A 26,057-nucleotide genomic window follows, 5' to 3' on the forward strand; every position below is an offset into this window, starting at 1 on the left:
TTTAGCAACTCTCAACCTCACTCTTTTTCTCTCTTCTCAGTGCTGCAATGGCAGCTACTGCTGGCTGCCTTGGCAGCCCACTCTCTCCTATACTTCTCTCATATTTGGCTCTACTTTCACTCTCATTTTGCTCTCTAATGTATGCCTCTATTTATAGGCATCAATGGCAGCTCCTCTTGCTCCTTTGTCATAAATGGTGGCTGCCAAACTCATCTCTTCTTCAACAAAGGCTGCTGCCAACTTCTTCTCTTCTTCAACAATGGTGGCTACCAAAGTCAATGGTTGTAGCCACCATTTATTGCATATGTAATGGCAACATACCTAACAATCACCCCCTTTGCCATTCATGTGGGGCAATTGTCCTCTTGCTTCTTCAGCACATGCTTGCATCTTGCAGCTCTTCCAAGCTTACCATTCTGAGAGCGTCTGTGGCCAAGTTTACAGGTACTTGCCAAACCTTTCAATCAGCAGAGTCAACCAAGCACCCCTTTGCTCACTTCAAAGGATCACTTCAACCAGATGGTTTGTCACATCTCATCTGAAGAGTGTTTAACGCTTGTCTCTGGAACAACATTCCCCTTCAAGCATATCAACCATGCTTGGCTCGGAATGATTTATCAAGCCTTACATCAAGGCTTACAACACCCCCTCAAACTGATATTCCCAAGTGCGACAGTCATTGAGTATTTTAATGTGATCACGAGCTCACCACTCTTCCAAGAGTCTACTCATCCAGGAGTTGCGTTTGCCCTCTGTTCCACCTTAGGAACCACGCCTTACTTCTTTATGAGTCTCTCACTCTTAGTCTTAAGAGTCCGGGTAGCTATCCACCTTTACTTATGGGGGCAACCCATTAAAGGTTAATCCATATCTATCTTCATATTCTGAGTATTACAATGTTTTCACCGAGCTCACCACCTTGACAAGAGTCAACTTGTTCCCGGAACCTGCGCATGCCCTCTACTCCTTCATAGCAGTCGCGTTTTAATGCTCCACAAGTCACCCACTTATTGTCCAAGGCAAATGTCTTCTAGCTCATTGATCTTTAGCATGGGGGCAATATCCATAAAAGTGAATCCTGCATTTGTCTTCATACTCATCATAGCCTCTTCATTGGCTATACACTTGTCCACTTATATCCAGCCATCACATCGGCTCTGGGGCGTTCTGAATTGGGGCTTCTATCCCGGCCCTCACACCTTCTCCTCAGGTGTCTCCGCTCGTCGTCATGCGGCAAGCTAAATCTGGGGCTCCTATCATGGCCCACACACCTTCTTCTGAGGTGTCTCCGCTCGTCGTTATGCGGCGGTTTGAATCTAGGCTCACATCGTGGCCCACACCTTCCTCTGAGGTGTCTCCGCCCGTTGTCATGCGGCGGTCTAAAATGGGCTCACATTATGGCCCTCACACCATCCATCCGAGGTGTTTCTGCTCGTCATCATGCGGCGGTCTGAAATGGACACATATCATGGTCCTCACACCTTCTGTCTGAGGTGTCTCCTTCTGTCGTCATGAGACGGTCTGAATATGGACTCATATCATGGTCCTCACACCTTTTATCTAAGGTGTCTCCACCTGTCGTCATGAGACGGCCTGAACATGGACTCATATCATGGTCCTCACACCTTCCGTCTGAGGTGTCTCCGCCTGTCGTCATGAGACGACCTGAATATGGACTCATATCAAGGTCCTCACACCTTTCATCTAAGGTGTCTCCGCCTGTCGTCATGAGGTGTCTTCACCTGTCGTCATGAGACGGTCTGAACATGGACCCATATCATGGTCCTCACACCTTTCTTCTGAGGTGTCTCCGCCTGTCATAATGAGATGACCTGATCTTGGACTCATATCATGGTCCTCACACCTTCTGTCTGAGGTGTCTCCGCCTGTCGTTATGAGACAGCCTGAACATGGACTCATACCATGGTCCTCACACCTTCTATCTGAGGTGTCTCTGCCTGTCGTCATGGGGCGGTCTGAACCAAGTCTCTAATCTTAGCCCATACACCTTCCATCTGAGCTTCATCTAGGAACTCTTCTTCTCCTTGCACCTATTGTCTCATTACAATACCTCGTTGGATCCTACGGGTACTCCTGCACAATCTCCGTGTGCTCTCGTGCAATTCCGGTTCTCCAGATTTCTCCCTATTCTTTGGTTTTATGTTTGACAGCAGCTCATCCTGTCACAACATTTATCCAAGTCAAAATAGGGTGCCAATCTTTATCCCCTTTGTGAAACCCTAGAAAATTTATGATTTAAATATGCGGATGTATAACCTGCCATGTAAACGTAAGACTGAAAATGATATATAATGGAGGGGATGACCTCCATAAAATGAATTTTGTTTTAGAATTCATAAAGACAGAGAAACTGGTAACGTGTTTTGATGAATAAAATAATGAGAGAAATGACAAAATGAATATATTCCAAAATAATAAAATGACCTTAAAGGTTTAGAAGGATAATTGATATTATTTTATGTGAAGATTGAACAAGAAAATTTGGATAGTTGATGAAAAGTCATAAACTGACAAATTTTACATTAGAAAGCAGAGCTCTCAAGCCAATCGTCGGATTGGGATGAAATTTTGCATGAAGTCTATTAATATGTTTTCCTACATTGGCGAAAGATATTATCCCAATAGGAGTTTGGTAAAGACTAATGATTTAAATAGAAACAATCTGGATGGTTTCCATGAAAAAAAAAAAAAAAAGAGAGAAAAGAAATAATATATAAATACATAAATGAGGGACATAAATGTAATTAGGAAAACAATGGTGCCTTTAAAAACAGCAAAAAGCCACCAGATTAAATAAGAAAAAAAAAAGAGAGAGAAAGAAAAACGAAAAGGGGTGAGAGACAATAGAGAATTCGGTTAGAGAGAGGTGCAGGATTTGGATGAACCCATAATGCTTCGGTGGCCATATCTCTGGAATCCACCGTTGGATCATGTTGATTTTTGTATATATTGTTCTTCTCACACTCCTCTATTAACTGACCGGAGGGATTTGAAGGAACATAATCCATTGAGTAGCAATCATCATCGGAAGGGTCCTGGAAAACAAAAGGGAATATACCTGCAGGGCAGTTTTGGTCGCCGGCCGATTTCTCTCTCTTCCACCGTTGGATCGTGCCTATTTTTGGATATGTGGTGCGCCTAGATGTGGCCTTCATTCCGGATGGTGGAGATCGGAAACTCACTCTCTGGAAAGGTTTGGTTGGTGTTGAACAGCAGCTCGTCCATTTTCAGGTTAGTTCAGTTTTATTCAGATCTATGGAGATCCAACCGTTGGATTATTCTGATTTTGAGATATATTGTACACAACACAATGATATATATTCTGACCGTTGGGTTCAAGGAAATAATCAAAGGTGGATGAGTTGTTGCTATTTGAATCTATTGCTAGTCTTAGTAAAACATTTAGGAAGCTTGATTTAATTACATGTTTTGATGAAATTAGAATTGTGTGGGTGTAGAGTTTATGTAAGATGTAATGGTAAAATGTGTTCTTGTTATTAGTGTTGTTATAGATTAATTGTGTTGTAAAATGTGTTAGGGAAGTTTTGAAATTTGGATGAAGGGACATTGAGTTTGTTGATTTAATGGATATATGTTTTTAGGCATTAAAAAGGATTGGGTCTAGTGGTAATTGAAAGAAAACTTGAAGAAAACTTTATCCTCTATTTAATGCAAAGATTCGGCCTACACATATAAATGAGAGGATGAGCTTAATTGTTTTAATTGCTATGGAATTTGAATTGAATGAGGTTAGAATAGGTTTGAAATGAATTGGTAAATGTTTATCTGGAATAATTAAAAAGGGAATCATCCCTCATCATGAATAAAGACATTCAGCCAAATGAAGAAGAAATAAGGAGATAAGACTTTGATTCATTTTCTATGAAAATTAGGTATGGATGCATATATTTGTATAAAGAAAATTAGGTAGAGTGTCATTGGAAGAATTTTAAAAAGATACAAATTCTCATCATAATATGGAATCCAACCAAAAATGGAAATCTTGAACTTGAGTTTATTTGACCTAATGCTATGGGGATTTTTATGGGATTGTGGTTTGTTGAATGCCAAATGAATTGTGTTATGTTTGAAATAGTAGATTAATGTGAGGAAAATTTCATTTTTATGGAATTTTAACGTTGTCCAAATGGATAATAAAAGGGGAGGAAAAGGTTAAATTAAGGCGTACATGGAATTATGATGAAAATATGTTGTTAAATTTACTTAAGATGAAGTAAAGTGGACTTATGAAAAAGAATTGAAAAACTCATCATGAAAATAAATAAATAAAAAATAAGGTCATTCGACCAAGAGTTGGTTTGATAAGGAAAATGAATTAGTTTCAATGCTATGAATAAATGCAAGGGTGTGATGTTACTAAGTCTGTACATGATGGATTGTGTAGACAAAAATAAAATAAAATAAAATAAAATAAATTAAGATTGTTAGGTCATGTTTAAAGATATTCAGCCTGGAAAAACAAGTCATGAAAAGAAAGGAAATAAATAAATAAATATGCGAATGCATGTCATGCGATTCTAAATTTAAATGAATTTTAGAATGGAATTTTCAATTATGGTGGAGCCACATTTGATATGTATCTTTAATGATACAGGAGAGATTGCAGAATCTGTTCAGTAGCATGGGACTTTTGCGCGAGTTAAAGCATGAGGTAGGTGTCTTACACCTCAACTTTTGTTTTTACAATACTTGTTAGAGTTAAATAAATGGTATTTTCTATAAATGTACTTGTGCTTGTGTAATTGTGAATGTTTATGTCAAGGAAAATATAGTGGACTAGCTGGTTTGAATAGAGTTAGTGGCACTACTGTACTGACTGCTGAGTTAGATGTATAATAACAAAAATGAAGTGTACCGACTTTAGGGTGATAAATTAATGGTATATTATGATTAAATTATTGATGCTCGATTTATATATGTATACTGATGATGCGTTGTGTTTAAATAATTTATGTGAAGGAAGCACGTGTATCGCACCTTGTCTTTTTAAGTTGAGTAAACTTATTGGTAGATTTTAGAATTTATTGTTTTATTGCTTCGATGATATTGAAATGAGTAAGAGTACCTTATGTGCAACAGTATACCTCTATTGGTTAGGATAATGTTTGAACGAATAGGAGTGACTTGCGTGTGTTGTTATGTATCGAATTAATTATGTCATTATGGTCGTAGTGTTGATAACTAAGTTTGTGTGGGAATGATGCTTAGCAACAGTTATTATAATGCATATGATGTTAAAAAAAAAAAGAACAAAACAAAAAGAAGAAGAAGAAAAGAAAAAAAGGGGGATTGATACGAATGGAAATTTCAAGTGACATTGATTAGCTATCCGGGTTTGGATAGCTAATGGTATCAATGAGGTTTCATTGGTACCGGCAATTAGGGTGACATTGATTAGCTATCCGGGTTTGGATAGCTAATGGTATCAATGAGGTTTCATTGGTATCGGCATTTCAGACAACATTGATTAGCAATTCGGGTTTGGATTGCTAATGGTATCAATGAGGTTTCATTGGTGCCGGCATTTCTTAAATTGATTAGTCGATCCCGAGCAATTGGGTGACTAATGATGTTAGTAAAGATTACTAACATCGGCATGGTTACTCCTGGTTCAGTGAAAAAGATAGGTTTATTAACTATTCTGGGTCGAGAATAGTTAATGATATCAATGGGTTACATTGGTATCGGCAACCATTTCTGGTGTGATTAGCTACTCTAGGTAAAGAGGCTGACAGTGTCAAGGGTTCTTGACATCGACAACTTTGATGGTAAATCAAATATGAATAAGATTTGATACTCCAGAAAAGAATAGTTAATGATATTAATCGGTTGTGTTAATATCGGTACGTGAATGTAAGTGATTAGTCTATCCCAATATTAAAAGACTAATGATACTAATGAGATTTATTCGTGTCGGCGATTACTTTCTAGAAAATAAAAAGGGAAAATAGTAATTAGTTATTCCAAAGGAATGAGATAAGCTAATGATATCAAGAGAGAAATGTCTTGGTATAAAGAGAGGATTGATTTATAAGGAGATGGTGTTCGAAAATCATTAAGTTGTGTTGAGATTTCCAAGATGAAATTATTCTCAACAAATGGGAAAGGATATTAGATGGATATTGGTAATAGATTGAAAATGCATGATGTAAAAGAGGTTTATACCTAATTTTATGTCTCAAAAGTGAAGATTATTACCTATCATTGTTATTGTTTGTTACTACCTTTTTATATTTATGTGTACACGTTAATTTGTATTTTCAGGTCTATCAAGGTCGCGTCCGGAATGATATTGGTTTAGTTACCTTTTGCTTTTGACCATGTAATTATTTGTAAATTAAGAGTCTTATATCCTAAAACTTGAAATGTAATATTAATTTGTAAATTTGAATGTATGACTTTAATTTAATGTTTGTAACTTTAAGTACCTATTTAACCATGCATGTTTAGAGTTGGAAATCGAATCTTTAACTTGAATTACATTATATGACGTTATTGAATAACATGTGTTGTGTTGATGATGTTGAGTTGGGTTGAGATCCAGGATGATTGGATCAGGATGTGAATTAAAATTGGAAGTGTAATATGGTTTTGTCGATAACTTGGGACCTCCTATTATAGAGGAGACTCTGCCGAAATTTTAGTAGAAATTTGGTGGAACCGGTATATATATAAAAAAAAAAACAATTTACCTGAAAATTTCCAATGTATCGCTAAAAAGGATGTGGGAAATCGGGGTTGTTACACCCTTGTTGTATTTCTCTTCCATTATCAGGGTCTTCATCAATTCTCCCTTCGAGAAATCACAGTCACCGAATCTAACTTCTTTGGAGAAATCACCACTCCATCAGATCCTTGAACATACGGAACCCAACTGTTCCTTTATGCCGTCATCCTGCTAGTCTTCAACAGTTTCATAACAAACTGTCACATATACGAAATTAGTACTGTGTGGATGATCCTTCAACTAAGCAAGTTCCCAGGAAAGATTTGGAGGGGTCACAATGGTCCCGCTTAAAACCCAATCTCCTAGACAAAATTTCTTATAACGTATCTATCCACCGTACTGCCTTTTTTGTATATACAACCATTTGCTAGCTTTGTTGCGGCTTTCCTTTACAAGTGATCTGGGATATCCTGGTTTTATACCTGATTTCTCAACATCTGGCGAGACTACCAGTGCTTAGATTCGTCAAGATTGGTCTTCATCAGTTTTCACTCTCCACATCAAATCGTCCACATGATCGGGTGTCTAGAGTGTCCCAATTTTGCCTTCCATCAAGGCTGTCACCACCCAATTTTTGAACAAATAATAAAAATAAAAATAAATTTGAGAATGGGTTAAAACAATACAAATTCAAAGTTCATGGATGGAATTATCAAATTTGAGAATAATTTGGTTAGAAATTGAAGAATTAATAAGTTGGGAAATTTATTTAAATTTTGGATTAGTTTAATTAATGAAATTAGAAGAATTAATAAGTTTGAGGACTTAATTAAACTTTGATATAATTAATTAAATAAATTCAGGGACTTAATTGAAATTTATCCAAAAAGGGCAAAATTGAAAGAATTAATTAAGGACCAAATTGAATAATCCAGGAATTAAGGACTGTTTTGTAAATAATGCACCAATTTAGGGATTTAATTGAAATTTATCCAAATAGGGAAAAATTAAAAGAAATTTTTATTCAGGGGTCCAATTGCGAAATTGCCAAAGTTCAGGGGTCAAATTGAAAATTGTTAAACGGTGCCGTTTGCAATAATACTGTTCGTCATCCCTTCCATTTCGCCAGGGCAGCCGATTCAACAGGAAAATCCCAGTGCATCCGATCCAAATCATGACCATGTCTTCTGCCACGATTGCCACAATCTCGTAGGTGGAGGTGATGGGTTTTTGAAGGTCTCTCGCCTTATAAAAGGCAGGACGAAGAAGACACCAGGAGGAGGAGAAAACCCAGCATAAACAGAGAAATGAAACAGAACCAAAGGGGAAAAAACCCAGGAGATTGAACAAGAAAAAACCAGCACAAACAGGGGAAGGCAGGGGCAGTAAAATAAAACAGAGGGAGGGAGACGCAACAGTGGAAGAAGAAAAACCGGAGGTACCAAGGCCGAAAATTCCACCCAGAAAAACAGGGTGAAGAACAAACAAACCAACCCAAAAAGAGAGCCAATAACAGTAAGAAGGGGAAGCAAAACCGGAGAGACGAAGGCAAAAACACAACCCACAAATACAGAACACAGAGACAAAAACGAGAAAATACAGAGGAGAGAGCTTTCGTTCAACCAACAGCACATCATGCCTTTATTAACATCTTCTTCGTCCTGAGCAGGGGGAACCAAGAGAAGCCAGACTTTCGTTCCTTTGTTTCTTCTCAAAGAAACAGAGGCCGTCCTCTAGCTTTATAAAAGCCAGAGAAGGCCACGGAGGAAAAGGGACCACTGCCTTCTCCATTTCCAGCAGAGACGAAAAACAAAGACAGGGGAAGCGGTCAGCAGGCTAGTCTTCCCTCACGTTTTCTTTTTCAAAGTTACCAGGTAAGTAAACTTTCGTTCTCTGCATTTCATTTTAATTCACGATTTACTGTTCTTTTCTAGATTAAATCAATGCATTCTGAGTTACTTTCTCCGCGTGATGTAAATCATGCGTGTCCTCTGTTGCCCAGCCAGGTCACTGGCTTGGGCCAGTGACCGGGCCAGGCCTGCTGGGTCCAGCCCAAAATCATATGCTGGGCTGGGTCTAGCCCGGCCCAGCCAAAAAAAAAAACAGAAAAATAAAAAAAGAGGCAGAGAAAAAAAAAATGTGTATGCATAAATAAAAATAATGTAAATTTATTGGTTTATTCACTAACACCAGAGTTAGGAATAAAAATACCGGTTTAAATTTATATTATTTTTATTCGTTTATTCAATTTTATTTAGCTAGAAAAAATAAGAAATATGTGCATAAAAAAAATGTATTATTATTTATTTATTCACTGGCGCCAGAGTCGGGAATAAAAAATAATAATATTGATTTAAATTTATTTTTATAGCTACGTAATATTTACCAACGCCAGAGTTGGAAATATTCGTTGTTAAATATTCACTGGCGCCAGAGTCAGGAATATTATAAGCAAATTTTCATAACATAAATTAATAAAATATTTAGCAATTTAAGATGAAACCAGCAATGCAGCCTGCCTCAGGCAGGACGTTTAAGGGGTGATAATATCTTCCCTTTTACGTAACCAGTCCCGAACCATAGAATCTATGTTGACTAGTTAGGGTTCCTAGTGACCGTAATACTAGGTGGCGACTCCTTAAACAAGAATATCCACATTAAAGAACAGGATGCCAGAAATCCATTCTTTCCAAAGAAAATAATTAAAATTTTTAAGGCCGCCGTGATGTCGGGTGCGACAAAGGCAATTAAATTTTCCCACTTAATAGTTCAGCACACATAATTGGGCAAATGTGTGTACCTTCTTCTTCTTCATCTCCATCGACCACCATGATGACCTTCAGATGCCTCCTGATCGGGCAATCTCTCTTTAATAATTCACCACCGCCATTTTTGGTCTCGAATCTCAATGATCGGACCGTACCATTGCATCTGGAACGATCAAATTAGCTAGAAACAAGTCTGAAATCGTCCAAATCGCATTTTAGACGGCTAAGATTTGATTAAAACAATTCTGGCTTGATGAGCGGCCTAGATTTAATCTCAGATCTAGTTGCACATAGGATCAGCTACACTGGATCCTATCCCTCGGCTCACGGCTCGACTCCTCTCGGCTCAGCTCAACCTAGCTCGGCTCGCGGCTGATGGCATGACAGGTGGGTCCCACTATGCTGACATGTCTGTTAACTAGTCAATGGCTTGCTGACTGTGTATGCGAATGTCATCCTTGCATCATGCTGATGTCATCCTTTGCATGATACTGTTCATGATACCGTCACTGTTCATGCCTATTGTTCACATGGGTCGGGTCAACTCATCCGGGTGAAGAAGACGCGTGGGGCGCGTGGGCAGACACCTTGCCGGAGAGTGATGGAGAGTGCGGCCATGTTCGACGTCCGATTTTGACGCAGTTTTCACCAGTGGCTTCGTCTCTTCCTCCTCTACACAGTGGGATGATCAAAACACAATTTTGACAACTTTTATTTTTGAGAAAAAATCAAACACCACTTCAAACCATAAGCTCTGATACCAATTGTAGGGAATTCCGACCGGTGATGTACTGATCTTTGCTCTCAGGAGGGCAAGCACACTAACACAATATTTAACGTGGTTCGGTAAACCGCCTACATCCACGGGAGAAGCCATTTGATTATATAGGGAGAGAACAAGATTTACAACAATAGAGAAGGAGGAATTATTCCCTCTTTAGCAACTCTCAACCTCACTCTATTTCTCTCTTCTGAGTGCTGCAATGGCAGCTACTACTGGCTGCCTTGGCAGCCCACTCTCTCCTACATTTCTCTCATATTTGGCTCTACTTTCATTCTCATTTTGCTCTCTAATGTATGCCTCTATTTATAGGCATCAATGGCAGCTCCTCTTGCTCCTTTGTCATAAATGGTGGCTGCCAAACTCATCTCTTTTTTAACAAAGGCTGCTGCCAACTTCTTCTCTTCTTCAACAATGGTGACTACCAAAGTCAATGGTTGTAGCCACCATTTGTTGCACATGTAATGGCAACATACCTAACACTTTTTGATGCTTTACGTAATACTTCCTCTGTTCTTCCTTTCGCTTTCTTCACTCTGACTGTTTCTTTCCTTTTGCTTTCTCTCTGGTTTTTCTGCTCAGGATGAAGACGATGGTGATGAAGGCGTGAGGTGCTGCTGGTTGAATGGAAGCTCCCTCCTCTGTGTTTTCTCGTTTTCGTCTCTGTGCTAGGCTCGTTTGCCTTCCCTGGTTCTGTTTCTCATCATTCGTTCCTTCTCACCCCCTGTATTTTTTTAGTCTTCTCCTTCGCTCCCCCCTGTTCTCTGTTTCTTTTTTTCTCTTCGTTCCTCCCTGTTCTCTGTTTTTATCTTCGTCCCTTCTGCCTCTCTTCCCTTCCTGTACTGGGTTTGCTCTGTTCTTGCTCTTCGATCCCCCTCGTTATTCCCTCCCTATAGCCAGAGAATGCCATGCGGTTACCAAGATAATAAAGAGCTTATGGGACTGTTATGGCAGAAGTTTGAAATTCTACAGAAGGTAAGCTTGTGTATGTGCAACAACACAGGTCGAGCTATTAATACCTCCATCACTGCCATCGGGCCACTCCCACCGCCTCCTCCACTCAGTTCTTAAAAAGAAGCAAAGATGGGGTTTGTGAGGGTCTACACAAAACCACAGCACTGCGGCGTTGGTCATGCTCTACAAGATGAGGTTGCGGTCTATTTCTCCTCAGACATACTCAGCAATTTCTTGAAGATTTAAACCTGGAATACTTTTAGCACTTGATCTTGCATCAGGAGAATGGGTTGGGCAAATCAACAGAGCTAATTTTATCATCAGGAGAATAGGCAGTCAAAGTTGTTGGCTACTACAGAAAATTTTACGATTTCCACTTTTGTTATTGATTTTTAATTTTGTCTTTTAATTTGATAATTTTGGATCAAAATTAATTTTTAAATTTTTTATTTTGATGATCCTTATATTTTATTTTTACAATAAAAATATCTATATTAATTTATTCTGAAAAAAATAATAAAATCAATTCAATTTGTAATTAAAATAAAATATATTTAAATTATAAAATCCTCTTAGTCAGACATGCTTATTTATTTTTTATTACAAGTTAACTTGTTTTGAGAGGGTATATATAGAAACAAAAAAAAATAGTAATTAAATTTTACCTTGTGTTATTTTTATTTTATTTTTTATATAAAAATATAAAATAAAATAGATAAAATAACATGAAAAAGAAATGGAAATTTACATATATTTTGGTCAGTAGAAGGTTAACACATAAAATAAAATATTTAATATATTTTATTATAAATACAAGATTCTATAAATAAAAATTAATAAAATAATATTATATTACATTTTTCAATGTGAAAGCCCTCATAAATATTTATAAAATAAAAGATCTCATGCTAGACAAAGAAAGGAGGAAGGTTCCTAGAGATACAAAACTATTTTCATGATAAGCTTTTCAAGAGAAAAGAAAAAAAAAAAAGAAAAAACTATTTCAAAAGCTTTCCAGCTTTTTTCATTTTACGGTTGAAATCTAAAAAAGTAAACCTCTACTCATAGCCTAAAATAATATCAATCCTCCTTATTTCCTTCCTCTTCATGCAACCACTGTACACCAATCCTCCTTATTTGAATAATTGGATGATGTCGAAGCACTGAAATACTCACGTCATCACCATTATCAAATGTAGGATCACCGACCTCTAATTTCCGGTGCATTAGCGATTGGAACTCACGAACACCATGCTTGAAAATCATAGGGATGACAAAGGCTTGACAACGCAAGGATCGACAACTGGTATTGTTTCTGATTTCAAGATAAATATGACGAGAGCCATCGTACCCTGACGTCACACAACTTATGAACAAATTAAAGCCACATATCCGGTGCGTAGGAGGAGGTGAGGATATTTTGAATGAAAAGTTATCTACAAACTCATTCTGAATTAGCCATTTATCCTCTTCTCCCTCCTCATGAAACCACCTCGACTTCTCTTCTTCATCAAATACACATGCGACAACGTTGAATGAGCCATGATCAAATGTTATCTGTACCACCAAAACAAAGTCTATAAAATGAGCCAAAGAAAAATATTCAAATGTAGATTTCAAAGAAAATAAAATGGGCGAGGGAGGACCTCAAATCTCATAGGCTGTACTTGAGCATTAACTATTTCCATTATTCTGAACATGTGTGTGTCAAACTTTTGGATTAATCCTTGCTTTATCCGATTTTGGAACTCGACAAATTGATCACAACCATTTGCTACAGTCCAACGGTTTAGATTTGTAAGTCTTTGCAGTGAATAGCAAAAGGACACATTGCAACTCAAATGTGATGGAAGCTCTGGCCTGAAGCAATTTGCAATTTCTTAAATATAGGTGTCTGAGCAGATCAAGATCCTTGATGCTTTCAGGAAGAAAACGCATTGTTGTTCCACTTAAATCTAGTCTCCTTAAGGAGCGTGGCAGTGAAAACAAGGTAAATCTCAACATTTTCCTCGCTGAAAACCTAGAGGAAAAGAATAGCTTCAATGGAAGAGATGTAATGTATGATGTACTTGCAACAATTTCATCACTTTGAAGCAAGTTGCGCCCCTGATGATGGTCTAACACCATATTCATCAGACTGTTAAGATTTGAGCAACCATCTAAAACCAGCTCTTGAAGTGAATTCAATCTACTCATTTCTTCTAGAAGCTCCATAAGACTTGTTCAATTTCTTAGATTTAAGATCAACAGTTTTTGTAAATCACCAATAGATTTGTGAATTTGAACCAAACGGATGCAATCTTCAAGTATTAGCTTTTCAAGGGCTGGGAGACTCGAGAAGTCAAGGGTTCTAATGAGATCACGAGACTGACGGAGATCAAGAACTTTCAATTTTGGAAGAAACTATGACAATTCATGAATTTAGTTGTTATCAATTGAAAACGAGAGAGATAGCTATAGAAACTGTGACAATACATGAATTTAGTTTATACATACCAGTTTGCCTTTCCAAGCATCAACTAGACAGCTTCTGGATAGATCAAGAACCACCAGCTTCTCCAAGCATATGTGATTTGGTATGGAGCTCAAAGACAATCCATGCCAACTTAACCATATCAAATTCTTGGGAAAGTGCTCAAAACTTCCATGAAAATTAGTGTAGTTTAGTTGGAGAAATTTTACATCTGTCATCTTTCTAAAAGCATCCGCGCTGAGGATGGGAAACAAACTTGTTTGGCTTGTTTGTAATTTTCCCCCATCGAAAAAATCAGAAAGCCATTGTTGAAAGAAGTTAAGCCTGCTAAGAACCATTGAATCGGTACAGACAACTTCTGCATAATGATATTCCATTAATGCATGCATATCAATGGTAAGACCACGCAATTTTTCAGCATCCTGCATAATAATATTAAAAGTACATGAGAAAGGAAAGTTGATGAATGAATATGTCAAGGCACCACAAACCATTTAAGTAGACATTTAAAAAAAATTCAGCTACTTACAGTAGTTCCTTGCAAAACTGTAAAAGCATCCCCATGATGCCATATTCTTTGACATTTGGGTGATTCTTGACGAGCAATTTCCCTACCCATAGCTCTTACTAGTTGATGCATCCACAACCTTTGATCACTGTTGATTTCAACAAGCCATCTATCGATGAGATTGTCAATCCCAAATCTTGCACCTTTATCGAGCCCATCTAGTAACCTAACTGCATCATCCACATCCATTCCATTGAAGAAACATGCGATATCAAGGAATAAGTTCTTCGGATAATCACCATCAAGATAGTCGTAACTTATTCGAAGAACCTTTTGAACTTCAAAATTAGGAATAATTTCCATTTGTTGTAATGCGCTTTCCCATATTTCTCTTCCTTTTCCGGACAATGAAGATCCAATAACTCCAAGAGCAATTGGAAGTCCATTACAATGATGTACTATTCTCCAAGAGTCTTCTACAAAACCATCAACAGGGTAAGCTCTTCCAAAGGCATTCCAACAGAAAAGCTCAAGCGATTTTTTGTTATCCAAAGGTTCGACTTCGCACATTTATCTCATCAACAGTCTTGTTTAGGATGTCGGAAAGAAGTTGCCTCTGTAGGCAAACTATATCCTTTGACCTAAAATTTGATAGAAAGCTCTTTCCTTCAAATTTATAATAGTTCTGGTTAAAAACACTCTTAGCTATGGCTGTCTTTCCAACTCCACCAATTCCATAGAGTAAAGCAATGGCAACACCATGGGATCCATCTTGCAACCATGAGTTGATATATTGTACCAGAGGATCTCTTCCAATGAAATGAAGGGGGACATAAAATATTTTTGAATCCAAATTCTTTGAGACATTCTCCACAATATATTGGACAAACTGTGCCTCGTACCTACATCAAAAAGTAAAGTACAATGTATGATAATTGCTATAGTCTCTCTGTAAAGGATAAAAATAAACAACATTTAGCTAAGAAATTAAAGCAGGTTGCGTGTCCATGATTGATAGTTAAATTTGTAGGTGCGTTATCAGCACCTATTAAAACCAAATCATGTTTGGAAAAAAAAAAACAAACAAACAAACAAAAAAAAAAAGAAATTATTAGTATTTTATTTATTTTTTCTTTTATGTTTTCTTATCAGTCTTCCTTTAAATACTTAACGGAAAGAAATTAAGAGTTCACGACCTGCATTCTAGTCTTATGCTATGTGGAGTTTCTTAAGAGATACAACTTACCCATCTCCTAAAACCATTTCTTCTGGAAGCTCCATAAGACTTGTGCAATTTCTTAGATTTAAGATCAACAGTTTTTGTAAATCACCAATAGAATTGTGAATTTGAACCAAACGGATGCAGTCTTCAAGTATTAGCTTTTCAAGGGCTGGGAGACCCGAGAAATTAGGGGTTCTAATGAGATCACGAGAGTGACGGAGATCAAGAACTTTCAATTTTGGAAGAAACTGTGACAATACATGAATTTAGTTTTTATCAATTGAAAACCAGAGAGATAGCTATAGAGATAGCTATAGAAATTGTGACAATACATGAATTTAGTTTATACATACCAGTTTGCCTTTCCAAGCATCAACTAGACAACTTCTGGATAGATCAAGAACCGCAAGCTTCTCCAAGCATACGTGATTTGGTATGGATCTCGAAGACAATCCATGCCAACATAACCATATCAAATTCTTGGGAAAGTGCTCAAAACTTCCATGAAAATTAGTGTAGTTTAGTTGGAGAAATTTTACATCTGTCATCTTTCTAAAAGCATCCGCGCTGAGGATGGGAAACAAACTTGTTTGGCTTGTTTGTAATTTTCCCCCATCGAAAAAATCAGAAAGCCATTGTTGAAAGAAGTTAAGCCTGCTAAGAACCATTGAATCGGTACAGACAACTTCTGCATAATGATCTTCCATTAATGCATGCAAATCAATGGTAAGGCCACGCAATTTTTCAGCATCCTGCATAATAATATTAAAAGTACATGAAAAAGGAAAGTAAATGAAAGAATATGTTAAGGCAACACAAACCATTTAAGTAGACATATAAAAAAATTGAGCTACTTACACTAGTTCCTTTCAAAACGGTAAAAGCATCCTCGTGACGCCATATTCTTTGACATTTGGGTGATTCTTGACGAGCAATTTCCCTTCCCATATCTCTTACTAGTTGATGCATCCACAACCTTTGATCAATGTTGATTTCAACAAGACATATATCGATGAGATTGTCAATCCTAAATCTTGCACCTTTATCGAGCCCATCCAGTATCCTAACTGCATCATCCACATCCATTCCATTGAAGAAACATGCGATATCAAGGAATAAGTTCTTCAGAGAATCACCATCGAGAAAGTCGTAACTTATTCGAAGAACCTTTTGAACTTCAAAATTAGGAATCACTTCCAATTGTTGTAATGCGCTTTCCCATATTTCCCTTCCTTTTCCAGACAATGAGGAGCCAATAACTCGAAGAGCTAATGGAAGTCCATTACAGTGACGTACTATTCTCCAAGAGTCTTCTACAAAACCATCAACAGGGTCAGCTTGTCCAAAGGCATTCCAACTGAAAAGCTCAAAAGATTTTTCAATATCTAGCGGTTCGACTTTGCACCGGACCCACTCAATATCATTAGCTGAAAACAGACCCTTATTTCTGGTTGTTACAATTATTTTACTTCCTTTACGAAGCCAATTTTGCATGCCAATGATTTTATTGAATTGGTCCCTTTTGTCCACATCATCTAGAACAATAAGAGTTCTTCTGCAACATAAGACATCCTTAATCTTCAGAATTCCTTCATCTTCATCATTTATCTCATCAACAGTCTTTTTTAGGATGTCGGACAGAAGTTGCCTCTGTAGGCAAACTATATGCTTTGATCTGAAATTTGACAAGAAGCTCTTTCCTTCAAATTTATAAAAGTTCTGGTTAAAGACACTCTTAGCTATGGCTGTCTTTCCAACTCCACCAATTCCATAGAGTAAAGCAATGGCAGCACCATGGGATCCATCTTGCAACCATGAGTTGATATCTTGTACTAGAGCATCTCTTCCAATGAAATGAAGAGGGACATGAAATATTTTTGGATCCAAATGCTTTGAGACATTCTCCACAATAGATTGGACAAATTGTGCCTCGTACCTAAATCAAAAGGTAAAGTACAATGTATGATAATTGCTAGTCTCTCTTTAAACGATAAAAATAAACAACATTTAGCTAAAAAATTAAAGCAGGTAAAGTACAATGTATGATAAGTACTTTATTTTTTTTTCTTTTATTTTTTCTTATCAGTCTTCCTTTAAATACTTAACCGAAAGAAATTAAGAGCTCACGACCAGCATTCTAGTCTTATGCCATGTGTAGTTTCATAAGAGATACAACTTACCCATCTCCTAAAACCATTCCAGCTAAATCTGCAACTTCCTTCAAAGCAATCCTCCACCCGTTCACCCGCTCCATCTCCTCCTTGAAGCGCTTTTCTTGTTCCACAAATGCTGCAGCGAAGCTCCCTGTTTGATTTCTGACTTCAGATGGAAGCACATCATAGAAAACTGGGAAAACTATGGAGCTGGTAGTTCTCATACGTTCCATGATCATTACGAGTTCATCGAGGCACCATCTCGACGAAGCATAGTTTTTGGAGAACACGATTATCGATATTTTTGATTCTTGTATTGCCTTCTGGAGCTCGAAATCTATATTCTCTCCTCTCCGAATTTCATCATCATCTCTAAATGTGTGAATCCCTGCATCAACCAGGGCCTTGTAGATGTGATCCGTAAAGTTCTTGCGGGTGTCTTCACCTCTAAAACTCAAGAACACTTGATATTTACAATTAGAAAACCGAGAAGAGTAGGATTCTTGATATTTCCCAGCAGCCATTTCGAGTCTAGCAAAGATAAGACTTTTCAAAGATCTGAACAGGAAAAAAAAAAAAAAAGTTGCAGGATTGATGTCGATGGTTCAAGATCGACACAGCACACCAATAAGCTGAAGTATTCATATAATATTATCTTACTTTTTCTGTAAAACAATTTTCAAGTTAATTCCCTGCAATCAACTCCTCCATGCCCTTTCATAAAAATATCTGTACATATGATAAATCTCTATGCTGATCCAACGAAATCGGTTGACGAGATCATTCCACAATATAACATGGTACTAATAGAGATAATTAGATCAATAATTAGTTCCTAACATCGAAGTGATTCTCAGTTACAGCAGAGTTACATTCCGCAATATAACATAATACTAAATGAGATAAGAGAGAGAAAGTACCTGCAATCTTCACTTTCCCTTCGCTGATGTTCTCTTATCAGTTCATCAATTTTCTTCCTTTAAAATCAACCTTAAAAGTCTCTGTGGTACGGACCATTTCCGCGTTAGGACCTTTTTTTTTTTTTTTTTTAATTTGCTCAAAATTGAGAGAGAACACTAAATAATTGAGTTGAAATGTAGATTTCGTGAATCAATTTTTATATGTTTTTTTTAATGGAGCTTCGTAAAATACTGTTTGTTTTTTGTATTTCAAAAACACTTTTAACAAAATTTGAAATTTTTTTATTTTTTTCATTTGCTTCAAATTATTTTTTGTTTATGTTTTTAGATCATTTTGATATACTGATATAAAAAAATTAAAAATTAAAGTACATTATTTTAATGCATTTCCAAGTAAAAAGTACTTGAAAAACAACCGCAATCTCACAACTACCAAATATTTTATACATGTTTTTTGCTGTACATAAACTTCAACCATAATTTTTACCAAACACATATCTAAATTCAACTAACTTTAGTTAATCATACTTTTTTAAAATTTATATTTTTCAAATTTTAACTACAAAAACTACCTCAAAAACAAATACACTTAAGTTACTACCGGTTCAAGACATGGGTGAATGGTTTTAAAATTGAGAGAGAAAGGGTAATTTTAACTACATGGGTAATTTTAAGACAAGTCATCCCTACAAGTCCACTCTCTCTATTGTATGGAACGTTTCCGCGTGAGGAATTTTCCATGGCTAATGCCGGAAGCAGAGAGTCGGAAAGTCTAGGCATCAGCTATGCATGGAAAATTTTGGTGCCAGGAATTGATAGCTATTTATTGATATGGTGAAGTAAGAATCAAGTTTGAAAAATCTAATTAAGAGGAGAAGTTTATATATGTTTTATATCTGTTTGCCATTAATTTCTCCTAGTTTTCCATTACGTCTAATTGCCTTTTTCTAAAATATCTCCTGTATATTCCAATCAGTTTCTCTGACCTCACATGCTTTTATAATTTTTTTTTCATAAAACATCGTTAGTAGACCAAACAGCAAGCAGTTGTAAGTGGTAAATTAATAAAAAACAATATTGTCTTCGGTTTAGACCAAAACGTATTGTATCAAATGTCTTTCAAGTAGTTGAGCAAAGAAAACTGATCATACTAAAAACAAATGGGGATTGCTTTCAATTTACTCCTAACATTTAGGACTAATGCAACTTTTCTTTTTTAGTTGTTTCACTGCTAGAAAACTAGCAAATAGCTATAAAAATACCTACAAAAAATATTCCACTAATAAGATAGAAAATTTATGCAATTTATTTCTGACATAGATAACGATGAAATATGTAATATCAAAAATTTCTGATCGAATAAAGAAAATAAATAAATAATAAAAATTTATTTTTAAAATTTCACTCTAAAGGTACTCAACGAGCTCGTATCGTAAGTGGATATCTATCTTTCAGGTGTTTATTCTTGATCAGCACCTAACATTTAATGATCGTCAGAAGCATTGTTAAAAGAACTAGCAGTGATTATGTTCATATGACACGCAATTGACTTTCTCCTTGACATCTACACAAATGAAAAAAATTAAAATGTCATAAACCATTTCTATTTTTAAAAAAGAAAAATTAGCAAACACCTCCTCTATACAAGAAAACATAATTTAAATTAAATTACTATAAACCAATTAATTTTATTCAATCTGTTTCCTATCATTGAGTGAAGAGTTCACTCAACTTGTATTTGACCTAGTTTTAAGATTATTTTTTTTTAAAATTGTTTTCTATTAATACATATATTTAATGGGAAGCCTTTATTATGTTTCAAATTGTTTGTTAATTAGCCAATTGCATGTAAATGAGTTTAATTCTGAACTAATTACCTAAAAATAATTTTAATAAGTGAAAGTTAATTTTGGTTCTTATTTTGATTGATATATATATATATATATATATATATATATATAATTTTGAATTTTTTTTAATTTTATCCCTTAGAATTTGATTTTTATATTAACCTTGATTCTTATTTTTATAATTGTTATTTGCTTTTCCCTTATCATTTTTTAATTCAAATTTTTTATCTATCAAATTTGGTCCTAATTTTTTTTATTGTTACTTATTTTATTTGAAATAATTTATGAAATGGTAATTATTATTATTTTAATTTCTTCATCTTTTAATTTTTTTATATGTTATATTTGATCTTTATTATTTTTATTATTATTTATTTTATTTGAGATAATTTATGAAATTATATTTTTTAAAAATTTAATTCTCATTCAACTTCTTAATTTGTAAGGTTTGTTCCTCATTATTTTAATAAACTTGAAAAAAATAAAACATTAATAAGTTATTTTCCAGCTCATTTTCCATAACATAACCAAATACTGGACAATGTTTTCCAATTTATTTTTTATTATACTACCAAACATCGAAAAATAATTTACTTTCCCATAATTCACTTTAAAAAAAAAAACTACTTTCCAGCAAACAAACAAGACCTTAATTCTAAACTAATTACCTAAAAAACATTTTAATAAATGAAAGTCAATTTTGGTCTTATTTTCTTGTTATTTCACAAACAAACCCTCAATTGGTCACAATCTTTAATAATCTTTTCAATTATGCCACTTGATTTCTTTGATTGAGCACTTGGTGTCTTTTACAGTATGGTTATTGGTCTTGATATTCTTTAATTTCATCCTTAATTGCCTTTTTGTACTTTTTTTTTATTTCACCCTTGATTAAATTAATTTGCCTCAAAACTTCAACACCCATTCATTTTAGTCTTTGAACCTTTAATTATTGCAGTCTCGACACAAATTGATTCTCAAACTTTGTTTTTTCTTCAATTAAGTCCCTAGTTGCATTAATTAACATAAACTAAATTTCAATTAAGTCACTAGACTTATTGATTCTTCTCATTTCTAACAAACTAACTTCTAAACTTTATTTTTCTTTCATTTTAGCTCCTGATCAAGCCACTTAAACCTTTTTAAAGTTCAATTAGTTTTTTTTTATTTTTTAATTTAATTGAAAAAAAAAACTAAAATTTAACAAAATTTTCTCATATGAAAAAAATTCAAACAATTAAGAACATAAAGAAATTTAAAAATAAACACACACAAAACTTAGAGAAGAAGTAGGAGAATTCTTACCTTATATTAGTTGTGGGTTAATCTGAGAATAAAAAAAAATGACATGTTATGAGTTAAGTAACAAATAAAAAATTAAACAAACCGAGGAGAAAAGAGAAGGAGAAGCCATACCTGTTAGAGAAAAGAGGGTCGTTGCTTGAGAAGAGAATGAGAGAGAGAAGAGAAAGAAAGAGTGAGAGGTTTGCTTGACAAGATAAATAGCAAAAGAGGAAGAGGGAAAAAGAAAAAAGAGAGAAGTTGTAACATCCCTATTTTTATTCCGGGACAAATTCTCAATTTAACATGAAAATCCAGGATATTATTGTTTTGCTTATCATATTAATAGGATGCTCTAATGAAAATTAATTAGCAGCAAACATTATCTAACGCAGGCACATGATTTTCATATTATACAATAAAACATCCAACACATAAACAACTTAATAAGTTAAGGATTGCTTATTCGATTTCCTATCACTGAAAAGTTCTCTGCGATGTTTCTGATAAAGCAGGGTCACGATGGGGATGCGTTTGAAGTGGGATGATAATAAGAAACACACCTGTTGAAATTATTCAACCTGACTAACTTTTTTCTACATTTAGACCACCTGGGGGTTATGGTTGTGTTTCCAGCAACATCCTTCAAGAATGCTCGATTGGGGAGGAGCTTAGGCCTATTGTTGGTAGATCACTTAATTGCTTGCCAAGTATGCTATAATGTGTATCGCACCTGACATCGCGGCAGCTTTGTTGTTATCCAATTTTTTACCCATCTTTTTAATAAATTTTTCGAAAAATCCAAAAATAGTGAAAAACAAAAAAAATCCAAAAAAATATGTTTTTAAATATATTTGCAATGTTTTTAGCATTTTCAACGTCTTCTAAAAAGAATTTTAATTTTCAAAGGTTTTTTCGAACGCGTTCGACTTTTCACGCGTCATTTTTAAAATCATTAATTTTTCTCATATAATTGACGTTGATTTTGCTCGTTTTTTAAAATACAAGAAAAAAACAAGAAAAATCAAAATTTACAAAAAAAAAAAAGTTGAGGGATCAATTTTGATACCCGGGCAACATTTTACCTATAAATATGGGTTGAAAACTCAAAGGAGGGAGGGGGGTCATTTTGTAATTTTGGGGAGGCAACACAAAAGGGGAAATCCTAAAAAACTAGACTGCTTCCTCTCCCTCACGAAGGACCAGCCGCCAGCCCCTTCTTGGTTTTGATTTTTTTCCAGCCGCTGGCTCCCCGACAGATCACCTTTTGATTTTTTTTTTCTTCCTCTTCCCGGCCGATCACCGAGGCCAGCCTCTCATCAGATTTTTTTCCCTTTTTCTCATCAGCCTCAGCTGCTCAAGCCCCCTCCCCGGTTTTATTTTTTTTTACTTAAACCGGCCGGCCCCCATAGTTCCCTTCTGATTTTTACTTTTTTTTTTTTTTTCTGGCCAGCCCCCCGGCTCCCTTTGGATTTTTTTTCCTTCTCCCTCTTGAAGCCAAGCAGCAGCCCCCAGTTTGATTCCTCTTCTTCCCTGCTCATCGGCCACCCGGACAAGCCACGGTCGCCACATCCTCCTCTCCCCAGCGGCTCACTACAAGAGACAGCAACCCCCAGCCCCCTTGCTGATTCGAATTTTTTTTCCTCTTCTTCCTCTCCCCGGCCATCGCTGCTCTCCCTCTTCTCGACAGCCTCTTCCTCTCAGCCGAGAGAACCCACACCGTCCCTCTACTCTCTCAGCCGACAACACAGGCTCCTCCACCACCGGCCGCCTCTCCATCCTCCCCGATCTCTTCATTTCCATCACCCACCGAAGAACCTAGCGGCGGCCGACAACAGCAGCATCCACAGACGCCGTCACCTTCCTCAGCCTCCAGCACTCCTTCCACGACAGCCGCCAGATCAGAAGAAGAAGACCCAGAACAGTACTGCCACCGGTTGAAGAAGGAACGAACGGACGCCGACGCTGTGAAGAAGAAAACAGAAAATAATAGATCTAAAAAACAAAAAATCAAAATAGATCTGGACAAAAAATGGAGTAAAATCAACTGTTGTGTGTTCTCTTTTCTTGACTACAGGTCATCACCGGCGAGGAAGAGAAGAAGCTGAGCAAGACCGGCTTGTTTTCTGGTATTTTACGGCGGCGCGTGAACCCACGTTTAGGGACTATTTTGTAATTTTTAAATTATGTAATGTAATTTTCGTTTAGTGTTTAATTTTTTATAATTTTTTGTAATGTGATGTACAAAAAAAAAAACATGTAAAAGAAAAGAAAAGAAAAGAAGAGAAAGAGAAAGTGATAATAGAAAAAGAAAAAGAAATGTTTGTGTGTGCTTGTAATTTTTTTTTTGTATGTTATTGAATAAAAATAAATGAATTTAATTTATATGCACAAATATCTAAAGGATAGATAAAAATCATGTTGTATTTTCCATGGAAATGTAGAACATGTATCTACATATAGTCTGGAAAAGTAATAACTGATTTATCAAAGCCTTAGAATTGGGCTAAAATTTTATTTTTTATATCACATCAAGTCCACGAAGCTTGAAAGTGAATGTGGTGTGTATTTTTGTTTATGAATGTTTTTTTTATTATGATAAAATTGCAAGAATAAAGAAGAATTTAATATTCTGATTTGATCACGGATAAAGAATTATGAACTTACATGTAAGTTATATTTTCTAAAATTCGATGAAAGAACAGAATTTTTAAAACTTCTTTAACACATCAAGTCCACAAAGCAACTTACCTCAGGTAGGGTGCGTTAGGGGTGCTAATAGCTTCCCTAACCACAACCAGTCCTTTACCCGCGATCTTTGACAAGACCAGTACATCAGGTTTCCTAGTAGCCCTCAATGAATTACTAGGTGGTGACTCTAACGAACCAAAACAAGAATAACGAGAAAGAGACGATAAAAATCACCAGCCGATGCCGCGCGGATTTTTTTGACGTGCGACAGAATGACGACTCCACTGGGGAAGGTATTGTTTTCAACATTATTGGACTCAGCTTTGTATATTTGATGTGTATGTTTTTGCATTTTTGTCTTATTTTATTTTTGTTTTATCCATGTATTTTGTAGAATTGTCTCATGCATCACATAGTGTAATTTTTTTAAAGCACACACAAGCTTCAGGTTAGGAGGGAGACTAGCAGCTTACCTTACGATTTTTAGTCAAGGTTTAAGTTTGTGTAAACCCTAACTCTTCGTTGAGTGCTTAGACTGGTAATGGTTGGTACACGTGCCATCTCATTGCCTACAAGCCCCCCATATTGCCTCCACGAGGGCGATCACTGGGACAACGAGAGACCCTTTTTAGAGACCAAGTAGTGAACCTACCTTTTGTCTCACTTAAAAAGATTAGAACCTGCTTTTAGGATGTATGCTCCGTATACATTGTTTTGCATCCGAGCAAGCCCTTCTTGAAGCATCTTGAACTCCAGACTTATGGGTGACACAATGACCGTCGCTCAGAAAATTTTCATTGTAGAGTTTGTGCAAGAATCAAGATTCTTGTTTCATCATACAAGAGTTGCGACCATATGTCACCCCTCGAAGGGCAAGTTCGTCATATAGATTACATATTCATACATTTATCATGCATGTACCGGGTTGAAAGGTAGGTCCCCCGCACAAGTTGTGTTGCACGTGATTGAAGAAAGATGATGGAAGTGAAGAAAGGTGTTAGATATAGAATCATTATCAGATTAAGGTTGAGAGCATCAAAGGTGAAGTAGCTGGACTCAGATTTGCTCGAACAAGTATTGAGCATCAAATGGAAAAAGAGTGTTTGCACAGTCTTCTGTGGGAACACTGCTTGTTCACGTCCAATTAAAGTTGTATCTCTCCTTTTCAGTCATGAACAACAGCAACAATGCCTTCAGTCATCAACTAATGACAACTCTGATTCCTGTCCAGTTGCACTGTTAAGTGTTCATCGCCTCCACATAATCTAATGGAACCAAACGACTACTAGCCTCTTGTACATGGTGCATTAGTCTTCTTTGAAGTTACCCCAATTATGAGCTCAAATCCAGTTCAGCAGCACAAGATGTTGGTCTGAAAAACCATGATTAGACACTGAACTTCTATGCGGTAAAGCTCTCTCTGTAGAGATTTATTTGTGGATCTGCCAATGGGAAATGCAAAAGGGGATGTATTAATTACATATGCTTTGAAACTTTTTCCCACCAGTGGCACGAGCAAAACATTGTACTAGGAAGAGGAGTCAGGCCTGGTCTGAAAATATTAGTCATCGAACTTCAACGTGACAAAGCTCTCTCTACAAAAATCTGTTTATGATGCTGCAAGTTGAGAGTGCAAGAGAGGATTTACTAATTGCATATGCTACAAATATTTCTCTCATCAGTTTCAGCACAAAGAAACTGTAGCATGTTGAAGAGCCAGATTTGGTTTGAAAAACATTGAGCAGAC

The 26,057-nt window shown here is 36.1% G+C and overlaps 2 protein-coding genes and 1 long non-coding RNA gene across 3 annotated transcripts; 1 reads left to right on the forward strand and 2 right to left on the reverse strand.

The window, feature by feature from the left end:
• The first annotated feature begins 2,807 nt into the window (after positions 1–2,807).
• Positions 2,808–6,471, forward strand: LOC118035086 (uncharacterized). The gene is made up of 3 exons (XR_004685127.2): positions 2,808–3,252; positions 4,637–4,693; positions 6,307–6,471. It is a non-coding gene; the product is annotated as an uncharacterized lncRNA (long non-coding RNA).
• Positions 6,472–12,292: 5,821 nt separating this feature from the next.
• Positions 12,293–15,963, reverse strand: LOC140956165 (disease resistance protein RPV1-like). The gene is made up of 7 exons (XM_073412654.1): positions 15,769–15,963; positions 15,440–15,663; positions 14,808–15,095; positions 14,215–14,695; positions 13,709–14,107; positions 13,499–13,615; positions 12,293–12,769 (listed from the first exon to the last, which is right to left on the reverse strand). The coding sequence occupies exons 1-7, from the start codon at positions 15,961–15,963 to the stop codon at positions 12,293–12,295; spliced, it is 2,181 nt and encodes a 726-aa protein (XP_073268755.1).
• Positions 15,964–16,151: 188 nt separating this feature from the next.
• On the reverse strand, positions 16,152–18,120 carry LOC118035084 (disease resistance protein RPV1-like). The gene is made up of 2 exons (XM_073412306.1): positions 17,596–18,120; positions 16,152–17,351 (listed from the first exon to the last, which is right to left on the reverse strand). Exons 1-2 carry the CDS (start codon positions 18,090–18,092, stop codon positions 16,181–16,183), a joined length of 1,668 nt encoding a protein of 555 aa, XP_073268407.1. The 5' UTR covers positions 18,093–18,120; the 3' UTR covers positions 16,152–16,180.
• Between the last annotated feature and the right edge of the window lie 7,937 nt (positions 18,121–26,057).

This window comes from Populus alba, chromosome 11 (genome assembly GCF_005239225.2).
Source record: "Populus alba chromosome 11, ASM523922v2, whole genome shotgun sequence".
Lineage (NCBI taxonomy): Eukaryota > Viridiplantae > Streptophyta > Magnoliopsida > Malpighiales > Salicaceae > Populus > Populus alba.